The following is a 20,961-nucleotide window of genomic DNA, read 5'->3' on the forward strand; positions in this document are numbered from 1 at the left end:
TAACACCAGGAGTCCTGGTCGGTTGGTTTTTATTGAGTTTTGATATTGTTCCTTGGATTTTATAGTTAGCCAACGTGGATGGAACTGCAGGATATAATTTGCTTAAATAAGTGGGGAGGAGGGGCTTCCCTTCAGCTTCAACCTGATAAGCAGGGAGAAGACTTCTGGCCTTGTACGGTCTGCCATTTTGAATGCCACGGTGGAGTAGGAATGGGGTAGAAATTCAGTTTGGTTCACATTTTACTGCAAACATACCTAACACTTTCTAAAATAATAGCTGCGTTTTGGCTCACTTACCTTTTGAAATTCCCACTCCTCCTAATTTTGCAATGCAGTTCTGCAGCTGCGCACAAAAATGTGTATATTAGTGAAAATAACCTAGAAAAATGTGCAGTTGGAAAACTTGCTTCCAAAGATGTGCATTTTGGAAAACTGCATACAAAACAGTTGTGAGAAATGCAGACTAAAATGTTGGCATATCTTAAGGGGCTTCTTTAAAAAAAAAACCACACACACAAGCTGAAGGGGAAATATGGATAACTAAATTTAGGATTGGGAAAAATGAGAAGCTGAAATAGATAGATTGAAATTGTTTAGTCAATGAATCAAAGCTGGAGGGAGACTTCTAGGCATCTAGTCTCTCCTGCTCAGCACACAAAATCTAGATAGCTGTCCAGCATCAGTTCCCTCCAGCAAGGGAAAGCCCAATCTCTGCAAGTTGTAGCAAAATTTCAGGGGGTTCCAGGCACTCAGCAATTGTTGCATTTCCGTTGGGAAAATCGAGGCACAGCAGCGTCTAGTGTCTTGTAAGAAATATGGTTTATTTTACACATATTTACACCTGGAGTCTATGATGTGCTGCAGAATAGCATAGCCCAATAGTATCTCTTGTTGCTCCTCAAAGCTTCAGTAAGCTTGGGTCCAATGCAGCAGTCAGTCAACCCCCCCCCCCCCGCATCTCTTGGTGCAGCCTCCTCCAGCCAATTGCTGCATGGAGTTCTGGCCCCTCCTTCCCCAAAGCTCAAAACCTCATTTTAAAAGGACACTTACAGCTGGCAACCTTCCCCTTCCTTGTCTGCTGCTGAATGTCTTACCTCTTGTTAGGGTAATGATTGTTCTATGTTTATTAATGGCTGCGCACAGCCTGCCTTGCCAGGCTGCTCTGGCTCCCCAGCATAGGTCAAGTACAGTAAAGGAATTTTCATGTTTGCCACAGTTTAATCAAACCTTCATTCTAACTTTTGTGAATTCTACCAGAATCTATAACAGTATAAAAGGAGAATTCCTGGATACCAAGATCCAAGTCTGGGTCAAGTACTCTTTGGTGAGAGAACCCCAGCAGAGATTTAAAGTCACAAAATATGCTGCAAAGTAAAGCGTGGAAATATAGGCTGTTAGACCTTTAAAAATACAGTGGTACCTCTGGTTAAGTACTTAATTTGCTTAAGTACGTAATCCGTTCTTAACCTGAAACTGTTCTTAACCTGAAGCACCACTTTAGCTAATGGGACCCTCCCGCTGCTGCTGCGTCACCTGAGCACAATTTCTGTTCTTAGCCTGAAGCAAAGTTCTTAACCTGAAGCGTTATTTCTGGGTTAGCGGAGTTTGTAACCTGAAGCGTATGTAACCCAAGGTACCACTGTATGACCTTGTGAGTGAGTTCCAAAATAGTCCCAACTTCCCCCTGCAAAGAAAAAGACCACATGCTTGGTAAGTTAAAAACAGTTTACTTGCAAGCTCTCCAAAGGAACAGATTCATGTGCTTTTCCACACAGCACTCAGAAAAAGTTGCATAGGCTGTGTAAAACGTCACTTCATTATAGTGATGAAAGTTCCTAAATTATGGGCATAGTAACACAAGAATAATTTGTAGCCATGCGGTCTGAGCTTGCAGCAACCAACTCAGACTTCTTTACATGTTGAGCTCAGGTAAAATTAGTAGTATTAGTAGTATTGCCTTTTTATCTTGACAGGGACTCAAAGTCTGCACTGAGAATGAAAGTGCATCTGTTTGTGTATTATATTTGGCTTAATAAAGAAATATATTAAATCAATTAAGTGTGTATACTGTATTATATAAGATTAACTATATCGAGAACACTTTTAATTTACGATATGGGGATTTAATTGCAACCAAAGTGGGTTGCAGCCCACTTAGTCTGAGAGGTTGGACTGCCGTGACCTAGTCCCTCCCAAGGTGAGCTAAGCATGCCAGGACAGCTTACAGTACTTTATGGTCTTCCCCCTTCATGCATTAATTTGACCTAAGTATGTTGGTTATATGAGGCTGGTTATCCCACATTGTTTCTTTAGGCCAGTGATGGTGGCCATTAAGAGATCTCTATCCGGCCCTCGGGACTCACCTCAGGCCACACACCATTCCCACACCTCTTGCATAAGCTTGTGAGCTTTTCCTCAACCTGAATGTGCACCTGTCCTCTTCATAATGCCCCTTGCTTGCCTGGAAACCTGCCTGTAGAAACTAGCCTCTGGTACAAAGGTTTAAAAAAATGCATTCATTACTCTGCCCAGTTTTGCCTCTGACTCCATCTGCAAACATGTGGCCCCCAGAAGGTTGCTCAGACAACAATGCGGCCCTCGGGCCCCACTTTCAAACTGTTCTTCTCGTTCATAAAATTCTCCCAGTGTTCAACTGCAGTTAATCCTTCCTATAACTTAAGCCCATTATATGTCATTTTCTGCAGAAAATGAGATTTGGTCCTCATCTTTGTGACATCCTGTCTGGTAATCTGAAACATCCCTATTGCCAGTTTATCCATGGACTCTGCATCTTCTCTGGGATGAATGTTCCTTCAGCCTTTCCTCAGACTCCCTTGTCCCCTGACAGAGCTACAATTTCCAGAGTTCCCTGGGAAGAGGGATTGGTTGTTAAACCACTCTGTAAATTGTAGTTCTGTGAGGGAATTGGGGCAGGGGTTTTTCCTAACAACTCTCAGCACCCTTAATAAACTACAATTCCCAGGATTATTTGGCTGGTGAAAGCCACGACGTTTAAAGATAGTGGCACCTGCTCTGTGGAACACCCTCCCATCAGATATCAAAGAAATAAACAACTATCTGATATTTAGAAGACATCTGAAGGCAGCCCTGTTTAGGGAAGTTTTTTATGACTGATGTAATGTATTTTTAATCTTCTGTTGGATGCCGCCCAGAGTGGCTTGGGAAACTCAGCCAGATGGGCGGGGGTATAAATAATAAATTATTATTACCATTATTATTATTTAGTATAATAGCGCTTTATATGTAGGGCACAGTTGTGGTCAATTTGGAGGGCCAGCGCCATCTTTGTCATCTCCTCAGCGGCCACAAAATTGTTATAATTGTTACCCGCCCTTCCCCAGCAAGTCCCAGGGCAGGTTGCGAGAATTAAAAATTATGAAGTTAATAACAGTTCAGCCAAATTAAGGTCACAGGAATAGGGTGGGTCCTGAAAAACATGCATCTCAAATGTGCCAAAGGCCTTGGTAAAGATGGCTTCCAGCAGCGACCAAGAAGACAGTGAAGGGGAAAGCGTTACATGAGGCCTTTCCTATTTTCCCGCCTTTTAAAAAATTAACTTAGCAGGGTTACCAGCCATTCCCTCCCCTCACAGTGACAGCCCAGGCAGGCTGGAGGAAGGTGGCCAGTTCCCCTCTTTCTCTTTTATCAGGCCATAATGTGGCAAGAAGCCTATTTTGGTTTTAAGCGGTATATAAACTAATAAGCCATAAAACAGTAAAAGCCAAAGGGCTGCGCTGAGGCGCTGGCGTCTGAAGCACAGAAACAAAATGGAGAAGGGGCAGTGGCTACCTGTCTCTTGACCCGAGCAAGCAGCTCCTGAGACTAGGGGCCATTCCTTTCAGGAATAGATATCTTCTTCTTCTTTTGTAAAGATTTTTTTATTTCATTTTATGACGTATATAAATCGGAGAGAATATTTATAATAACAGATGTAAACCAAACCAAAACCCCAGAACAGGCATGTAGAAGAAGCGCAGTCACGTATGGATTAAGTAACAAAGTCCAGGTTGTGAAAGGAAAGGAAAATAATGGTCTTCACATAAAGAAAGAAAGACTATTTGCACTGTTTAGTCTAGTTCCAGTTTTGCCAGGATTGTGAAAATAGTTGTCTTGAAAATGATGGCTCTGCAGTATTAGTGATAAAGGAACGTCAAATCGTATAAATCCTTGTCAAAATCTCAACCGTTCACGAACCGTTTGAGGAACAAAGCATAAAGCAGGAGGAGGGGGGTCTCTCGGGATCATTAGACACCACACACAATATATTATTTATTATATTTATATCCTGCCTTTCCTCCAAGGAGCTCAAAGTGGCATACATTTTTTTCTCTCCCCCCTCTTTATCATCCACAACAACCCTGTGAGGTAGGACAGGCTGAGGTACAGTGACTGGGTCCCAAGGTCAGCCAGCTATCTTCATGGCCAAGTGGGGATTTGAACCCAGGTCTCCCAGGCCCTAGTCAAAAAAGAAGGAAAGTTGCCCTGTTAGCATATCAAAAAGCAGTTTCAGAGGGACTGTCGTGACTGCTCCTCCTCAGACATGACAATATAAATCCATAGGCTCTCAGGCCCAGCAGAAGTTCCTGAGGAGAAAAATTCGGCCACATTTCTGTATCCACTTATTGAGTGTTTCTGTTGTGGGTGACCTCAAAGTGACTTTCATTTATAACAAACAATTTCTATACAGTACTGCGTAAAAATAATAAAATGGGATTACTGTCTCTCAAAGAAGCTCACGTCAGGATAAACGAAAGAGCCTCACTAGAAGGCTTTAAAATTCAAAAGGCTCTAATGGAGGAGAGGGAAGGGGAAGAGCAAATTATGGCCTGTGTGTGTGTGTGTGTGTGTGTATATACAACACACACACACACACACATATATATATGTATATTATATACACACACAAAGACACCCCCAAGTATAAGACGCCCCTATTTTTGGGGACTCCAGTTTAAGAAAACACCCCTCAGCACTACCTGTGTATAAGACGAGCCCCAATTTTAAACCTAATTTTTTAGTTTAAAAAAGCCTAGTATTGTACACAGAAAAATGTGACACACACAAACATACGCAAGAAAAAAAACAAAGTACAAGGCTCGCTGATTTGTTGTTTTAACTGCCGCTGTTTCACCTATGCCTTGTTAGGTGGCTACTGTTTTATGCTTCAACATGTTTCTACACTTTCCGTTCTGAACTACTTTGGGCCTGACGGGTAATATAAAAATACCAAAATCCGTTTAAAAAAGAAAAAAGGAGACCCGAGTTCAAATCTCCACTCCAGCTAAGAAATCCACTGGTTGTGCTTGACCTCCCATTTTATTACTGCATTGCAGGGGCTGTTCTGAGGGGAAAGGGAGTTCCCTGAAGCAGCAGAGAGCCAGCAGGTTCTCCAAGATGGGTGAACGGGCATGAGAATAGCAAACGAGGAGGCAAATATATCAGGAAATCTGAATTTAACATATGCCCTGATGGGGTCTCGACTAAAAGTCTCAAATAATTGCGTTGTCCTTGTTTGCCGTCTTTAAAGTGGGCATTGGAGAAGATGCTTTCCTAGGGACACAGCTGTCAGCCCAGCAGGTCTTTCTAGAACAAGCATATTATATTGGGGAAATGTATCCCTGCGGGTCAGGATCTACTGCGAGATCTCAGGGCCGCCTGTGGGTCGATCTGTGAGGGTCACTGGCTGAGTCGCAAATGGTTCCACAAAAGCTTTTTTTAAAACGGGTGCTTTAAATTGTTCCGCCCCATGCGGAACCCTGAGTGGCGGACGAGAGGCAGGATATAAATTTCATATATCAATAGAATAAATAACACAAGAAGGAAGAGGCACCCACACTTGCCCCAAGTAGGTGGCCTTAAATAAAGCAGAGAAGCAGTTAAACTGGGATTGCAGATCCATTCTCCCATTTTGCATCGCAGAAGTAGGAAGGTCACCCCAAGGTCATCCAGTCCCAACCCCATGCAATGCAGGAATCCTGTCTAAAAGAATCCCTGACAGGTGGCTTTATCTGGTGGATCTTGAGGTTCAGGTGGAAGCAAAAGGAGATCTGTCGAGTCTCCGTCCTTAACGCCCTCAGTGGTTTTGTTTTCAAAACTTATGTGAAATATAAACAGGGAAGGTTTATAAGGGAAGCATAAGCGGTAGCTGATTCACTGGCATCTCCAGGTGGGCTGGGATGTCCTCACATTTGAAACCCTGAAACCAGCCCTTCATCAGAAGTGAAATTTTACTTTATTTTTAAGGGATGGGCCATAAGTCAGTGGGACACTGGTCCTGGGTCCAATCACTTCTCCGCATAGGGCTGGGAGAAAACAACTTCCTTAAACCCTGGAAATCCGCTGCCAGTCAGTGTAGACAATACGGAGCTAGACGGGCCAATGGTCTGACACGATACAAAAGGAAAACAGGGGCGGGGAGGGTAGAGGAAAGGTGTACACAACATGCACCGAGCGCGGCCTGCAAAACCTTCCATCCCATGCAAACTTGATGAAGAGGAAAAAGAGGAAAGGAGGGAGAAGCCTTCACTCCTTGCATTCGGGGAGGGGGGGATTTACTCCCGAGTAATCTCGCGCAGGACCTAGATGCAAGAAAAACCAAAACTTGCAATCCCTAACGCGGCATTCAAACATCTGCGCAGGCGCCTTAACACCTTTGCTTAGGCACGCCTCCTTCTTTCCCGTGGTGCACACCAATGTTGTGTACTGTGTGTGCAAAAAAACCATTGGTTCCTTGGCCCTGGAAAGCCAGCCGCGCTCTCCCCCTCTCCATTGGTTCCCTCTGCTGTCAATCCCGTAAGCTCCTCCCATTTTTTTTACTTAATTAATCGTGCCCCCCTCTTTTTTTGCAAGTTTGTCTGTTGAAACAAAGAGAGGCGTAAAACCCGCCTTCCCAAGGAGCCTATTGGTGAATTCCTTTGCAGTAGGTCTTTTCATTTGCCCTTTGCATACACACCAGGGTAGGTTTCCCAGGGAAACCAGGAAGCTGATGTGCTGGGGGTGTATTTCCCCCTCTTTCCCTTTCTCCTCCTCCCCCTTCCTTTTTGCCGATGAACCAGGAAGTAAAGTTTGCTCAGTTTAGGATTCCCCAGTTTTCCCATTAAGAAGCAAGCGAGCAACTTGAGCAATAGGTGGAGGAGGAGGGAAGAACAGGGCATTATTACAGGTGAGTCTGCGAAAGGACTTTCTAGGCGCGATTAAAGCCTTGGCACCCTTGGGTGCATAAAGGAACCCTCTCCCTTCGTTTTAATGTGTACATTTTCAGAGGTGGGGGAAGGCAGTGGGTTTCTGCCCCACATCTAGGAATTAAGAGGGGGGAACCGTAATCCTGATTGTGGTGGTGCACCTGATAAATCTTGATTATGCTGCTGTGTTTGCTTTGTTGTTTAGGATACGAGCCGCTTTGAGTTTCTCTTAACACCCTATTTTAAAGGGGATATAAAATGTAATCTCATAGCTGCGTTTCTTCTTAAAATGACCTGTTAGCAACGTTCCAATCCCTTCCTTGCTTCTTCGGCCCCACGCCTCTGTTCCTTTAAAATTTTTATTTAGTTAAGTACCTGTACTTGTATTGGTTCTCATAAATGCATACTGAAATATAACCAGACAGCTAAATATAATCTGTACCTGTTTAACTGCAGTTTGAAACAGTAGAGATTTGAATCCTAGGCTAGGGCCTAGGGGAGGCCCCCAGCACTCAGCTGTGAAACTTCCTGGCGATCTTGGGCAAAGTTGCCACCTCTCAGCGTGGCCTACTTCGCAGGTTTGTTGCCACAATGATGCAAAGATTGGGGAGAGCTGTGTAGTCCAACTTGAGCATCTTGAAGGGAAACGTGACATCTCAATGCAGTAAAACTGCATATTTTTTTTAGCATTATTATTCCAGCTGGGTTGGATTTTGATTTTGTGATTAAGTGGTATGCAAATTGTTGCAATAAATTACATGTTAAAAGTTTGAAGTTACACATGCACCACTCAGTTTAATTTGTGGGCCAGGAAAGGGTAGATTTCTTTAGCTGTGGGAGGAACAGGATGTGGTGTTACCTACCCACCTCTGTCTAGTTTGTGCCAAAAAGAAGCAGTGGTTTTATGGTGAAATGGAAAGAAAAAACAGGCATGTGTGCAACCTTATGCTATCTATGTTTACTCAGCAGTGGACGTCAGTACTGTATATACTTCTCCCAGAAAGCTTGCAACACTAACCCAACTTACCTGAGAGTAAGCCCCCCCCTTCAATTCAATCGATGTTCTGAATAGGCACGGTTGTTCATTTATTTTATTTATTTATTGCATTTATATCCCACCTTATTCCTCCAAGGAGCTCAAGGCTCCTCCCCCTACCCCCATGAATCCCCATAACAACCCTGTGAGGCAGGTTAGGCTGAGAAACAGTACCTGTCCCCCAAGGTCACACGCAGCTTCATGGCCGAGTGGGGACTTGAACCCTGGTCTCTCCCAGGCCCTAGTCCAAGACTCTAACCACTTCACCACACTGGCTCGGTTAGGAGTGCAGCTTCGGTGTTTGTAAAATTGCTGCTTTAGATTATTTTTATTTTATATTGCCTGTCTCCAAGACTTAACAATTGCATATCCTTATGTTATCTTTGCTGCAGACAGTTAGGAATGCTGAAAAACGAGGGGTTTGCCTGAGGATGTTTTGCAACATGGTGGTTTAGTATGAACACTATTCCTGTGTCTGTTATTTGCTTTCAGTAGCTTTTGATATTGAATTTTAAATTTAGCTCATTTTAGCACAGACTGGCCACAACTCTCCAAGGTTTTGGACACTGTCAGCTGTACTTTTCCACTGGTTGAACCTGGGACCTTCTGCACACAAGTCAGATCTTCTGGCTTTGAGCTGCAGCCCTTCCCCTAACCATGCAGTGAGATCCCAGACTTCCTTGTTCTGAATACCTAAATACATAGGAGTCAGACAATCAGTCCATCCAGCTCATTATTGTCTACACTGACTGGCATCGTGGGATTTCAGAGAGAGGGTGTTTTCCAGCCCTACCTGGAGATGTTGGAGACTGAACCTGGGGTTTTCTGTTTGCAGAGCAGTTCCTCTGACCCCGAACTGCGGCCCTTCCCCTAGAAACTGGGAGCATCACAAATAACTATTTGCAGGAGATACATATATATCTTTCCCACCTCTTCTCTCTCTCTGTTCCTAGGCACGACAGAGAGACCATGACGACGTTAATTCACCGGGGGCGGCGCGCAGATGTCGGACGAAACGTTGACAAGCAGCTGGAGGGTGAGGAGGACTCTATACCAGACAAGAGTTTGGGCGAGGAAGACTCCGGAGACTCCAAAGACATCCGTCTCACCCTCATGGAGGAAGTACTGCTCCTTGGCTTGAAGGATAAAGAGGTACAAAAGCCTTGTTGTTGCACTGATTAACCGCACTTCAGGAGCAGCTCCCAAGGAGGGTTGCAGCAATTTAAAATTCAGAATTAAAAACAGAGCCGATTGCAGTTGCAGAAACAGGGCAGGCACATCTCAGGCGTCAAAGGCCAGGCTAAAGAGCTGCATCTTCAGCATTTGTCGAAAGCTGCATTGTGAAGATGCCAGATACACCCCGTTTTACCCTCGCAACCACCCTGCAAGGAAGGCTAGGTCGCAAGACAGTAAGCAGCCCAGGGACGCCCAGTGAGCCTTCTGGCTGAGTCAGAATTTGAACCCTGATCTCCCAGGTCCTAGTCAAGCACACTTAACTGCTATTGACTGGCAGAAGGTACCTCAGTGACTCCTTAACTGCACAGTCAGCTGGGGATCTAGAGGAGAAGAAATCTGAGATTCCCCAGGGAAAACAAGCCAGCATGTATGTCCTGAGAAGGTTTTTATTACTACTTATCTTTCTTTTAAGATTTCTTACCCACTCATTCACCATAAGGTCCCAGAGTGGTTTACAGCAATATAGTATGCAATTATAAAGACAAATAAAACCACACTATCCAAAACAGGACAGTAGAAATTAAGCAAGACAGCTTGTCTGTCAAAGGTCAGGGTGGAGAGTTGTGTCTTCAGTATGCACCGCTTTCGCTTCTGCATGAGATTATTTATGGGAGAAGGGTTGTAGTTTAGTGGTACAGCTTCTGCTTGCATGTAGAAGGTCCCTGCTTCCATCCCTGGCATCTTCAGGTAGGGCTGGGAGAGACATCCTTTCTGAAACCTTGGAGAACTGCTGCCAGTCAGTGTAGACAATGCTGAGCTAGGCAAACCAATAACCTGACCCTGGATAAGGCAGCTTCCTTTTCGAAATTAACCCTTTCTTCAGAACCAGAGGACCAGAACCTTACTGTTGAGGGCAGTGGTAGAGGATCTGCTTTGATGGCAAAGCATCTGCTTGCTCACAGAAGGATCCAGGTCCAATCCTGGCTAAACAGACCAGCGGCCTGACTTGGTATAAGGCAGTTTCTTATTTATTACATTTACATCCCACTTTTCCTTCAATTAGTTCCCTCCTGTTTTTACCCACACTGCACCCTATGAGGTACGTTAGGATGAGAGATGCTGATGGGCCCTGTGCTGGGTGTGGGGTTAGAATCTGCATCTTCCCAGTTCTAGTCTGATACTCTGACCACTACGCTGCACTGCCGTAGTGGTTAAGATAAGCCAGAGACCCGTGGGCAGTTCTTGTATGAAATTTGCCAGAGCAAAGGTAGTGGAGGTGTGTGGCGAGAGCCAGATGGCCAGTGTTTACCGGTGGTGGGATTCAGTTGATTTGAGCCTGTCTCTTATTCTGAACAGAAAAGGCTGGGCATAATCAGTGTCTGTATGCACTGGGCATAATCAGTGTCTGTATTTTGCCAGATTCTCTCCCCTTGTTCTGGCCAGAATGTTGGATATCCTTTTGTTCCCCCTCCATTATATCCCACCAGAAAAAGAGAGTTTATTGATAGTCTTTAATGGCTCCACATTTATTATGGAAAAAGATTTTGTAGGTGCATGAAGTTAGCAAAATATATGTGCAGTGTGTGTGAAAAGGCCATAAAATGTGATCCGTTCAATCTTAAAAGTTTTCATATCTAATCTACAGGGTAAGCATAGTGACCATTGATTCCAGTAATTATTGGTGATAGAACAGAATCTTTTCACATTTATGTATATGTGGTTGTTGATTTTAAAATAAATATCCTGTGTTATCTTGCCAAAACAACAACCCTGGGCAGCTGTCAAAATACAAATGAAATAAATAATACTGTAAAGCAGAAATTCAAAACAGTAACTAATAAAACTCCAGAAGGTTGCCAAACAGCACCAAGGAGACAACCAGCTACACTCAGTTAATACCTGTTGCAAGTCAGAGAAGCTTGGTTTCGACAGTGTCTGTAAACAGATCAAATCAAGCTTGTGGACAGATTCTAGTTCTGACAATATAGCTGTGATTTGTGCATTACAAGGGATTGGAATAGATGACTCTTGGGATCCCTTCCAGCTCTACCATTCTATGATTCTGTGATTTTTCGCAAAGGTTCTAACTGACTTTGCCAGGACTCTTTTCTTTCTTTCTTTCTTTCTTTCTTTCTTTCTTTCTTTCTTTCTTTCTTTCTTTTAGCAGAAAATCAGTAGAGGGCAGTGTCCTTGATGGAGTAGGAGGAGTGTATTTTAAAACCAGTTCTGGACTGATCCAACTGGTATCTTTACCATTTTTACATTGCTTTCAGTGCTCCTCCTTATTTGCAGAAAATCCTCTGTCCAAAGGTGTGTCAAACCTGCACCTGGGCAGTCCTTGGTTATTGAGGTAAACTGGTTTGGAATTGCTCATTTGCACAGCTTTTCTATAGACACTTGTTGAAGCTTTTGCCTCTGATCAGATCTAGTAACATACACCTCCCACCTCAAAAGAGGGTGGAAGTTGGGAGTCATATCACAGGATCACTGCTTCCCAGTACTACTCTTCAGAACTGTTAGACCATTGGAGCTCTTGTCATGCAGTTGCCAACCTTCTGTTATATTGTACTGAGACATTTGTAGTGAGCGAGAAGGAACCTTTGTCTTGACTGAGCCCACAATAAATAGAAGCCAGTTTGGTGAAAAACCAGTAAATGTTAGGTTTTTAGAGCCTGCCAGAATCTTAAGAAGAGCCCTGCAGCTGGATGAGGCCAGAGGGCGCCCATCTAGTCCAGCATCCTGATCTCACAGCGGCCAATACCGCAAAGAATCTAGGAATCTAGATAGACTGCCCTTGGACCTGGAGGTTCCATAAGCACACTGAAAGAGACCTGGATCCGGTCAATGCCCCATCTAGTCCAGCATCCTGTTCTCACAGTAGCCGACCAAATGCCTATAGAGGATCCAGCAAGCAGGACCTGAGTCCAACAGCAACTCTCTCCACTTGTGTTTCCCTGTGGAACACCCTCCCATCAGATGTCAAAAAAATAAACAACTATATGACATTTAGAAGACATCTGAAGGCAGCCCTGTTTAGGGAAGTTTTTAATGACTGATGTTTTAATGTATTTTTAATCTTTTGTTGGAAGCCTCCCAGAGTGGCTGGGGAAACCCAGCCAGATGGGCGGGATAGAAATAAATTATTATTATTATTATTATTATTATTATTATTATTATTATTATTATTATTATTATTATTATTATTTCCCAGCAACTGGTATTCAGAAGCCTGTTGCCTCCAACCCTGGCACAGAGCAAAGCCAGTGTGGCCAGTAGCCTACTGATAGCCTTCTCCTCCAGGAATCTCTTTAACCCTCTTTTAAAACCATCCAAGTCGGTGGCTGTCACTGCTGCTTGTGTCATCATGTAGACCTCGCTGGTTTGTGCCTTGGCTGCACACGATTTGACTTCCCCTACCTTGTCCTGCTTAGAAGGATGGTCACATTGTTAAGATTTTTTTAAAAGATTCACCCCTGTCTTTGGAGTCCTGTCTTGGCGTGCACACATAGGGTGCAATATAAGCACTGCAAGGAGAAGGGGGAGGGAATAAGCTCTGTCAGGGAGAGCTGCATTTGCTTGCTAGTCCATCCGGACATCACTAGCCTAGATTACAATATTATCCTGATGCATTCTGCAAGTGACTCCTTGTCCTTTGGGGAACCCTTTTAAATTAAGTCATGGCATCAGGACTCCAGCTGCACCTGTCTTGTGACTCTTTCCCCCCAGGGCATGAACTGTAGGAACTGATTTGCATGCTCTTGCTGCATGAGTGTTCTTTATATCGCTGTGGGGAAGGGCCATGGTTTAGTGGTAGAGGATCTGCCTTGCAAGCAGAAGGTAGCCCAGGCCACCCATCACACTTAAGCATAGTTAGCATTAGCCACAGTTGGATGACTTTAAATCTTGGTTAAGCTCCCAAACATGGAGCCAGGGAAGCTGACAGAACCGTGGCTTGTTTAGTACAAATTAATTCCAAACCTGGTTTGCAAGTTTGCTCCAGGCCCATTTCACCAGTCCTTAATTCTCAGTGTAGGTATATTGACACAACATTTCACCATGGTTAGTGAAACAAACCATGGGCAACATTTCACTGTGGTTAGTAAAACAAACCATGGTGAACCGAAGTGGAAAATTACTGCTACATGATGAATAATACTGAAATAGAAACTGAAATTTGATACCTATGCCCGTCCTCACCATGTTGGGCTTTGTTTTTGAAACTGTTTTGGACTCTGGACTAACTGATGAAGAAAGGATTATTATACTGAAACTGGAACTGATTAATCGGAAATTGAAGGTTTTGAGTGGGGATTTGAAGAAAAATCTATTTCCCACAGAGGAGACCTTCCAGATTCTCGATACTATGGAAGAAAGTCTGGGCAAAGAGCTGAGGGAGTTGATTGGAAAATTGAGCGAGTTGGCATGGCGATCCCCGGAAAAAGAAGCGAGGAATGTTATATCCAGCCCCGAGGTGTGAGCTCGGGAGCGATGGTCAAGAAATTAAGATATTTACAAATAGAAGAATGCAGCATTGAATGGGAGAAGCCGAGAGAAGATGAACAGTGTATCCTGATGCTCGATGCAAGGACTGTTGGGGACGGTGTCTGGTTTTGTGTTTAAGTGTTAATGGTCTGATTTCTCACAAAGCACTGAGCCTAAACTATGGCTTAGCAAGGATGCATAGGGAGAAATTTGTGGCAGATAGGCTACCTACCCACCCCTGTTACTGCCATGCCACCAGGAAGCAAAGCAACTGAAATCATGTTCCCAGCTAAATCCCAAATACTTAAGGGAGTGTAAATGTCTTTATTGTCCCCTCAAACAGGTTCAAGGAGGAACACGGATAGCTTTGTGGCTGAAGCCAAAAGGGCTTTGGGTGATCTCCAAAGCTGCCTCCTTAGATTTCACAGGCACCCTCCTTGCTGAGCTTCAGGCATGAACAAAAACTTACTTATTTCAGCAGGCATCTTAATGAAGTTTTGTAGCTTTTAGGATGAATTTTAATTGTTCTTATTCTCTTTTTTATTATCTACACTGCTTAGAGATTCTTAATGCTAAGTCGTATATAAATATCTGAAATAAATACATAAACTAAGTTGTACGCTAGGTGGACCCTGAGTGTGGCTGACATCATAGTAGACGTTTTATCTTCCTTCTAGGGTCACAGAGCAGTGTTTACTCCCTCTCCTATACTTTCAACAACCCTTTGAGGTAGACTGGGCACCAAGATAGTGACTTAGCCTGAGGATTAAGGCAAGATGTGCTTATTCACTGCACCTGCATGAGCTGTGGGACAACTGAAATGTGTTATGCCAGGGTCTGCCTATGTTGTTGCTGAGCCACATCCCCCTTCAGCTGCATCAGCCAGGGATGATGGGAGTTGTAGTCCAGCATCACCTAGAGGGCCCCTTGTTGGCTACCCCCGTGTTAAGCAATCTTTGATCCATTTTGACTGGGCTGCAGACACGCATTCATTTAAAGTGCATGACTTCCCCCAAAGAAACGTGGAAACTGTGGTTTGTTAATGATGATGGGAATTGTAGCTCAGTCAGGGATAAACTACCGTTCCCCCAATTCTTTTTTGGGAGGGCAGAGCCATATGGGGGCTACACAGCCTAAATGTGATTCACTTTGGAGCTGCAGCTGGAGAGAGAAGTAGGGCTCAGGCACTCCCAGAAGAGCTGGAGCGATTTGGAAGAGTGGCACTTCTGCATTTGATTTAAAGCCCTGGTCTTGCCGGAACTCTTGATCCGTGTTTGTTTTTCCTGTTCAGTGGTTTGACTCAGACTGGTTCTTCAACTTCATTTCCTCTGCTGGGGCGAGGCATCATTCCGGGAGTTTAACCTACTGACTTTACATCTAAGAGTTGAAGCACCAGTACCAGTATGGCTGGGGGCCTTATTTTTTAAAAAAAGACTTTGGAATTATCCTTGGTCCACTTGGTTTGCTGTCGGAGTCTGTGGTCCTTACCATGCATACTTGTAGGTGCACTCCAATAAAATTAACAGGTTTTATGGCCAAAGTGAAATAGATTTGGGTGGAGTGCAATTTCATTTCTGTGCTTTTCAGGCCTATTCTGAACCGGTCTGGTGCAAGAATGCAGGTTGTAAAGTTGTAATTTGAACTATCATTCTTGAAATTTAGAATGCCAGTGTCAGAATTAATATCTCAAATTCCAAAGCTTTTTTTTTAGGTTTTTGATTTCCACAATAAATCTTTAATTGAGGCATGCCTTTCAGGTCTTTAGTAACATGATACTGAGTTTTTTGTGGTGTTGCACAACCACAGAGTAGAACTGTTGAAATTAATGGACATGACTAGCTTGCTTCATTGATTTCACTGGGTCTTTTCTGAATAGTTGGATGCAGCCCATCATTATTCCTTATAGCCCACCCTTATAAAGAGTCCAGGACAGCCAGCAGCATCTAAAAATGCAAAATTGAAAAAAAGTAAAGTCATATAATCTAAAATACATCGGTGAGACAATTATATCCATAGTGCCACTTTTACTATACCCCCAGACAGCTGCAAAAATAAATAGGTCTTGAGGGGACAGCTGAATTTGTACAGAGACATGTATGGGTGGCATTTGCCTAGTTTTGTTACTAGAAATCTGAATTTTAGCTTTACAGTTGAGGCACCAAGTTCCATAAAAAACCCACATCCAGCGTGACTCCTTGGCAATGAGGACTAGAACTTGCTCTGACCCCAGAATGGAAGCTGAGCCTGTCATGGTAAAAAATTCTGCACCGACATTGAACATACACAGCCTCCCTCTTTGAGAAGACACTCCAAGAAGTTCCTTTGTGATACCTTGAACTGTTGAAATCCAGCCTAACCCGCAGCCACTGATGTCACAGAATTTGTTTGCATAACTCCTGAACTTAAGGCTGCTGTCTGTATCCTTGTGAAACGTCAAGAAAGGTCATGGGTGGAAAAGAGACTTTCTTTGGTCTTTCCAATTACACTCTTATCCAGCATGTTCTGCTATGAGGAAGTGGAGGGTGTTTTTTTAAAAGGTAAATAAAGGCCTGATTCTAGCTGTTAAATGGTTGTCAAGGCAGGGTGTCTTGCGTAAGCTTAACCATATTGGCGTGAATAGGCTTTTAAAATGCCACACTTTTTTTTTCTTTTTGCTTTTTGCCTAGGCTGAAACAAGCGATGTAGCTGTTGAAATAATGGGCTGGGTGTTTGCGCAGGAAGCTCTGCCTTCCATCTGGCAGGCTGCAGCTCCTTTTGGCTCAGCACTTCCTCTCCTTTTTCTATAAAGGAAGACTGAATTGTTCTTCAACTTGGAACAGCTTCATCAAAAGTTAATCCCTAACTGGTAGAAGTTTGGATTGGAGCAGTGTGTGTGTGTGTGGGGGGGTGTCTCTGGCTGTCACTGGAAGTCCTCCTTCCCCCCAGTCCACACTTGGGTGATCAGAAGACTTTTTAGCTTAGAAAGAGGTGACATGATAGAAGTGTATAAAATTATGCATGGAATTCAACCCCCCCCCCCTCGTGTAACACTAAGAAGTCAAGGACATCCAATGAAGCTGTATGTTGGAGGATTCAGGGCAGATTAATGGAAGGACTTCTTCACACAGTGCATAGTTAACTCGCTTATACAGGAAGCTGTGACAACCACCAACCTAGATGGCAAATTCCTGGAGGAGATCAAGGCTATCAGAGGCTACTGTCCACAGTGAATGTACTCTCTCACTCCACTGCTGAAGGCAGTGATGTTTCTAAAAACCAGTTGCTGGAAGCCATAGGAGGAGAGACAGTGCTCTTGCGCGCAGGTCCTGCTTGATGGTTTCCCTTTGGGGCACCTGGTTCGCCACTGTGAGAACAGGAGGCTGGACTAGATGGGCCCTTGGCCAGATCCAGCACACTCTTCTTATGCTCTTGGAATACTCTTTGAAATAGACCTAAGTTAGCTATATCTGATGCTTTTTAAACTCTGCTCTGAGTTGTTAAACTTTGGATACAGCCCAAAACTTTTATCCCATCTGTTCCATGAAAGAGACAAAACAGCAGCAAAAAACAAGCACCACCACCCCCACCCTTAAAAAAAAAAACTCCACTCAAATTAGTTATTGACACCCTTGTCTAATAATCCTGTCTTTGGTCACCTCTAAAGCCTGTGACTTGCACGAAACCACGAGCTCTTTATGGCCCGACCTTGCAGTTTTTTGCGTGTCTCTTCCTGGGTCTTTGCTGATGTCCATTCCTGATCTCCTCCTCAGGGCTACACGTCCTTCTGGAACGACTGCATCTCCTCCGGCCTCCGGGGCGGCATCCTCATTGAGCTGGCAATGAGGGGAAGGATACAGCTGGAACCACAGACTATGAGGAAAAAACGACTGCTGGACCGGAAGGTGAGAGGGTTTTTCTGTTCCCTGGCCTCCCTAAGGCTGTTCGTTAGGGCCTGTTTCAGTGCGCCTTTGGGAGCCTGGCAGAAGTCTTTTTGTCTCTCGCTTTCTTTCTGCCTTCTAGGTCCTCCTAAAGTCAGATGCCCCGACGGGAGACGTCCTCCTAGACGAGACGCTGCGGCACCTCAAAGCCACCGAACCTGCCGAGACAGTGCAGACGTGGATTGAGTTGCTGACAGGTGAGGGCGGAAGTGTTTCTGAGCACTGCGGGGCTGCTAAGCCTTTGGGCCTTCTACAGATTCCTTCTCATTTTAAGAACTTACATGCCTCTTATAACAGAATCTCTGACCGGTTGACATTGTATATATTAGTAAAATCACAAAAAAAGTCAGTACATGATACCCGGGTAAATAGGAATCCAGTAAAACATTAAGCAAAATATTGGGAGCACTGAAATTATGCCTGTGGGCTGCTACAGTGCTCTGAAGAAAAAAGCATAGTGACCTGTGTTCAAACCCTAAACTGTGGTTAATCCCCTAAGTATTGCCTTTTGAAACAAGCCAGCTTCACAGCCCATCACCTTCTTCCCCCTCCCTCCAATAACCTGGAGGTGGGGAACCTTTTTTTGTAGGCTGAGAGCCACATTCCCTGTAGGCTGCCTTCCAGGGTCCAGGTGCAAATAGTGAAATGCAAAAGTGGGTGGCACTGTAGGCTACATTCCAGCCTCTTCCTCCAGTTGAGCAAGAGACCCTGTCACAGTTCAGGGACACATCCCAAGCAAAAGCACTCGAGGAGGATGTGATGCAAGGGCAGTGACGGGTTTGGTCTGCGGATAGTCCTATGGGCTGGAATAGAGAAGCCTCAGGGGCTACAGTCAGCCCCCAGACAACAAGTTCCACCTCTCCCACCCCCGCTGCCAAAACTGGATGGGCATAAGGTGTTAGTGCAAAATTCTGTAGCTAAAGTACAACCACCTCTCGACCAAGTTTGTATTATAGGTCATCTTTTGTAGATCATTGTATTATGAACCTGAGCAAATCATAGGTTGAAAGACATTCCCATACCTATGTAAATCCCTACAATTAAATAAATGAATTAATTTGTTTTAAAAAACAACAATCTGTAGTTAGAGTGAGCTAAAACAGTGAGGACTAGAATCTTTGTTTATTTTTAAGGTAACATACGTAGCACAGTAACTGAGCATCTACTTTGCACACAGAAGGGCCCAGCTCAATCTCTGGCTTCTCTTGGTGCAGCTGGGAGACACTTCCTCTCGAAGCCTAGCAGGCCACTGCCAGCCAGAGTAGACCACACCAAGCTAGATGGGCCCTCAAGGTCCTGACCTTGTTGCTGACGCTCTTCCTTGCCTCCCACAGGTGAGACCTGGAACCCCTTCAAGCTGCAGTACCAGCTCCGCAATGTGCGGGAGCGGATCGCCAAGAACCTTGTGGAGAAGGGGATCCTGACGACTGAGAAGCAGAACTTCCTCCTCTTCGACATGACCACTCACCCGGTCACCAACACCACGGAGAAGCAGCGCTTGGTGAAGAAGCTTCAAGAGAGCGTCCTGGACCGGTGGGTCAATGACCCCCACCGCATGGACAGGCGGACCTTAGCCTTGCTGGTCCTGGCACACGCCTCTGACGTGCTAGAGAATGTCTTCACCAGCCTGGTCGATGAGAAATACGACGTGGCCATGAACCGGTCCAAGGACCTCATGGACAGAGACCCTGAGGCAGAAGCAGCCAAGGCGGGGGGCTCAGAGATGATCTGGGCTGTGTTGGCAGCCTTCAACAAGTCCTAAAAGCCTCCCGAGTCGGGTGAGGCTGTTCTGAGTGGGTTTAGGCCCTCGTTTCCTCTTTAGGACTGAACCTTTTCCGTTCTGTGGAATCTTCCCATGCTCCTTAGCGGTGGGCATTGGTGACTTGCCGCGCTCATAGCTGCCACCACAGATGTTGGGCATGGCAGGCGACATTCTGTTACAGGAACGCCTATATCTTCACCACCACCTCCTCTTCCTTGGATTTGGGGACTTGTTAGGTTGCAAGAATGAGCAAAGAAGTTTGTGCGACGTTTTCTCCTTCCCCCTGGAAACACCCCCCTGTTCCATCCCCCCCCCCAGTTTAAAATGAAGGTCTATGTCTGCTAGAAGTGGAGTGAGCCGCCTCTCTCTTTTATTTCAAACTCTCTTCTTTCCCCCCCTGCTGTTTTAGGGAGGAACAAATTACAATGTGCATTTGGGATTTTTGTTTTGTTTTGTTCCATTTTTTTCTCTGTGTGTTAAATCTTACAATCCCAACCTCTGTTTTGCCCTGTCTCGTTTTTTCGACCCAGTTTTTCCCTTGTGCTGTTTATTCCTTGTGTTCTACTGAAAAAAACAAAACATTACAGCACAAATCTCTATGCAATCTCTTGTGTGTTATTCCCCCCCCCCATGCTTTTGATTCTCAGGGTTCCACTTCCTTCTCAGTGGCAATTTGTTTGTAAAGTAGGCAGAGGATGTCCATAAACTGGTGACGTTCTGTGTGTTCTGGGCTAATGAAAAGCCAAGTGTTGGATCAAGACTTAGTTGCAGCATTGAAATCTATGAAATTTTAACCTAAAGTCATAAGAACATCAGAAGAGCTCTGCTGGATCAGGCCAATGGCTCATCTAGTCCAGCATCCTGTTCTCACAGTGGCCGACCAAGTGCCCCAATGGGAAACCCTCAAGCACGATCCAAGCACAAGAGCACTCTTTCCTCCTGCGTTTGCCAGCAGTTGGCATTCAGAAGCATTGCTGCCTCCAATTGCGTTAAAATCATTATTTTACTTTTCACAAACATTTCAGTACTGCTCATCTTATTCTGGATCCAGCCCTGAATTTCTGCACCCGCAGCCAACTGCTGAATTCTTGGGACCTGCGCAGATGATGCAAACTGGGCAGATTTGCATGATTTCTTTATGTAATTTTATTCTGTTTTTAATGGTTGCAAAGTGGAGCCCCTTCCCTTAACCAGCCTTCCCCAAGCCCTTCAGATATTTTGATCTCCCACAATCCCTGGCTCTGCTGTCTTTGCTTGGTGGGAGCTGTAGTTCAAAACACCTAGAGCAGCACCATGCTGGCAAACCATGATCTGCGCTCTTAAAATCTTCTTCAGTCGTCTTCCTGGATTCTGAGACTTTTAGGTGTTGCCCGTACGCTATAGATC

At 44.6% G+C, this 20,961-nt stretch overlaps 1 protein-coding gene across 2 annotated transcripts; it reads left to right on the forward strand.

Moving 5' to 3' along the window:
• The first annotated feature begins 3,595 nt into the window (after positions 1-3,595).
• GOLPH3L (golgi phosphoprotein 3 like) lies at positions 3,596-20,142 on the forward strand. Of its 2 annotated transcripts, none has more exons than XM_033174728.1 (5): positions 3,596-3,708; positions 9,192-9,390; positions 17,646-17,777; positions 17,896-18,010; positions 19,148-20,142. In XM_033174728.1, the coding sequence occupies exons 1-5, from the start codon at positions 3,677-3,679 to the stop codon at positions 19,573-19,575; spliced, it is 906 nt and encodes a 301-aa protein (XP_033030619.1). In that variant the 5' UTR covers positions 3,596-3,676; the 3' UTR covers positions 19,576-20,142. The 2 variants fall into 2 exon arrangements, with proteins under 2 accessions (XP_033030619.1, XP_033030620.1); XM_033174729.1 differs by lacking the exon at positions 3,596-3,708 and adding an exon at positions 6,968-7,183.
• Positions 20,143-20,961: the final 819 nt, after the last annotated feature.

The sequence above is a fragment of the Lacerta agilis genome, chromosome 17 (assembly GCF_009819535.1).
Source record: "Lacerta agilis isolate rLacAgi1 chromosome 17, rLacAgi1.pri, whole genome shotgun sequence".
Lineage (NCBI taxonomy): Eukaryota > Metazoa > Chordata > Lepidosauria > Squamata > Lacertidae > Lacerta > Lacerta agilis.